This window comes from Chenopodium album, chromosome 10 (genome assembly GCF_948465745.1).
Source record: "Chenopodium album chromosome 10, dcCheAlbu1.1, whole genome shotgun sequence".
Lineage (NCBI taxonomy): Eukaryota > Viridiplantae > Streptophyta > Magnoliopsida > Caryophyllales > Amaranthaceae > Chenopodium > Chenopodium album.
This window is the reverse complement of record NC_137843.1, coordinates 13,205,880-13,208,348: the sequence shown is the minus strand read 5'-3', so window position 1 is coordinate 13,208,348 and position 2,469 is coordinate 13,205,880. Positions and strand designations below refer to the sequence as shown.

At 35.4% G+C, this 2,469-nt stretch overlaps 1 protein-coding gene across 1 annotated transcript; it reads right to left on the bottom strand.

Annotated features, from left to right (window-relative positions):
• Window positions 1-408: 408 nt before the first annotated feature.
• Window positions 409-2,265, bottom strand: LOC145563606 (protein FAR1-RELATED SEQUENCE 6-like). The gene is made up of 2 exons (XM_081624053.1): window positions 691-2,265; window positions 409-596 (listed from the first exon to the last, which is right to left on the bottom strand). Exon 1 carries the CDS (start codon window positions 1,748-1,750, stop codon window positions 767-769), a length of 984 nt encoding a protein of 327 aa, XP_081480179.1. The 5' UTR covers window positions 1,751-2,265; the 3' UTR covers window positions 409-596; window positions 691-766.
• Between the last annotated feature and the right edge of the window lie 204 nt (window positions 2,266-2,469).

Sequence of the window (2,469 nt, the reverse complement as noted above, 5' to 3'; positions counted from 1 at the left end):
CCATTTGTTTTGGATTTTAATAAAATGATTGAAACTGTTGGGCCTATTTATATTTTAGTTTTCAATTGTTTTTCAATAAATTGATTTAAACTTTTGGGCCTATCTTTATTTCATTTTTTCAATTGTATTTCAATAAATTGATTTAAACTGTTGGGCCTATTTTATTTCATGTTTTCAATTGTTTTCAATAATTGGGCTGTAAATTGTAAGGTGTAGTCCAAATCTTTTTGGTTTTGAAAACTTTTTGATGTTGGAATTTAAAATGTAAGGTGTAGTCCAATTCTATTTGGTTTTGAAAACTTTTTGAAGTTGGAATATAAGAATTATAGTCCAAGTCTCTCATAGTAATTAAGTCTCAGTCATATATTAGACATTAAAATCCCCCAAGTCTCCCATAGTAATTAAATATTACACACATAAAACTCCACGTTTTGCATACTCATTAAATATTACAGACATTGAACTACAAGTCTCCTATACTAATTAAATATTACAAACATAATATTGCAGCACATAAATCATACTCTAGCACATAAATAGCAGTTGTAGCTGATCTCTCTAAGTAACTGCAGCATACCCACACACTCCAGCTAAACCTGTTCATTAAACACATTTGAAATGACAATTAGAATTACTAGAGTAATGCATTCATGAATACGTGACTATGAAACAAATAACCAACTACTCCACCTCATTTGCAGCGACAGATCCCACCATTCGAAGCTCAATTGTTTCAGATTCTGCGACCATGACAATTGCATTGACTCTAGTAGGATCCCAGAAGACAACACTTCCTCCCATTTTCCTGACGCTTCTTGTTCCCACTCTCGTTAACAACTGCTTGAAGTTTCGAGAGTGCTTCAATGACCATTTGGGTCGTTTCATCGTTCACCATTGCGGCAGCTTCACATAAAGGCTCAAATTTTTTCATCATCATGTCAAATCTCTTAACATGGTCCGTGTCGCAAGGATCATGGTTGGCAACCTTCACCCTTATGTGCTTCCGGGCTATGTCCTTCCGCCAACGTGGTACAATGTACTTTTCCGGGAGATCATCTACCTCATTTTCATCACGGATCCTGATGGAGTGTTTGCAAAGTATACCATGAGTCTCGAACATCCTACATTCACATTGCACCTCCTTAGTGATTGGATAGTACGAAACATTCAATATTCTTCGCCTATCTGTCATTACATCCTCACTAGCACCGGGAGGTACAATCCATACACGATCAACCACCAAATACTGAATTAGGGTTTCAGAAATAACCGTCTCCCCTCGAACGCTACAGTACATCAACCTTGAACACTCTTTTTGAACTTCTTGGAACTTGCTGTCCGTGTATAATTTTTGAAAGATTTTTTCAACCTTAAACCCACTTACTAATCTTCTTAGATACTTCGAGCAACAGTCATCTGCACTCACCTCATCTTGAATCCGTTTATCTAATGCCATGCAATACTTTTGAGGGAACTCATGCAGTTTGGTTTTACGATTAACATACCCATCAAAAAACCGATGTATACTCTCTACCCTTTGAGTGGTCTTCATACCAGCCCAAAAGAAATCCTTCGTGTAAGCCGGCACCCACATAAAACTCTCTTTGTGAAGGCTTTGAAGCCATTCATTGTTCTCCAAATTATACTCAAATATAAGTTCTGCCCATCGATTATGGAACTCGTCCAGGGTAAAACTCTCATACACCACCTCTTTCAAAGGGTTAACAAATTCTTGGTAACTAAAGAACATAACATTAAGAAACAGAATAAGGCCAAAATATCTACCATGTGCAAGGCACACACAACCACTTTAAAACAATAAAAGACACAAGTGCGTCAATTAATGGCTATATCAAGAGAACACATCAGAGGTGGAGTGGGGGTCAACTGTAAATCAGAAAAAAAAAATAGAATACAGAAACAAATTTTAGGGAAAAAAAACAGAACAAATAAAATAATCAAAAATTATAAATCAGAAAATACAGGAAAGGAAATACATATCAGAGAGCAACTGTACTTAATCATTAACACATAAGAGGTGGGGTAGGGGGGATCAACTGTAATTTAGCAGGAAATAAATAACCAGGAAAAAATATCCAGACAAATCAGGAAAAAGGATTTAAAAACTGAAAATAAATATCCAGAAAAAACATAACAGAAAAAAAAAACAGAGAATACAAATCAAGCTATACAATTCAGGAAATGCAAATCAAGAGAGTTGGGGTGGAGGGGTTAACTGTACTAAATCAAGATAAGGAAATAATCAGAAAATATAAATCAGAAAATACAAGTAAGGAAATACATATTAGAGAGGTGGTGGGGTGGGGGGGTCAACTGTACTTAATCAATAGCACATAAGAGGAGGGGTGGGGGGGATCAACTATAATTTAGCAAAAAATAAATAACCAGGAAAAAATATCCAGACAAATAGGAAAAAGGATTTAAAAACAGAAAATAAATATCCAGAAA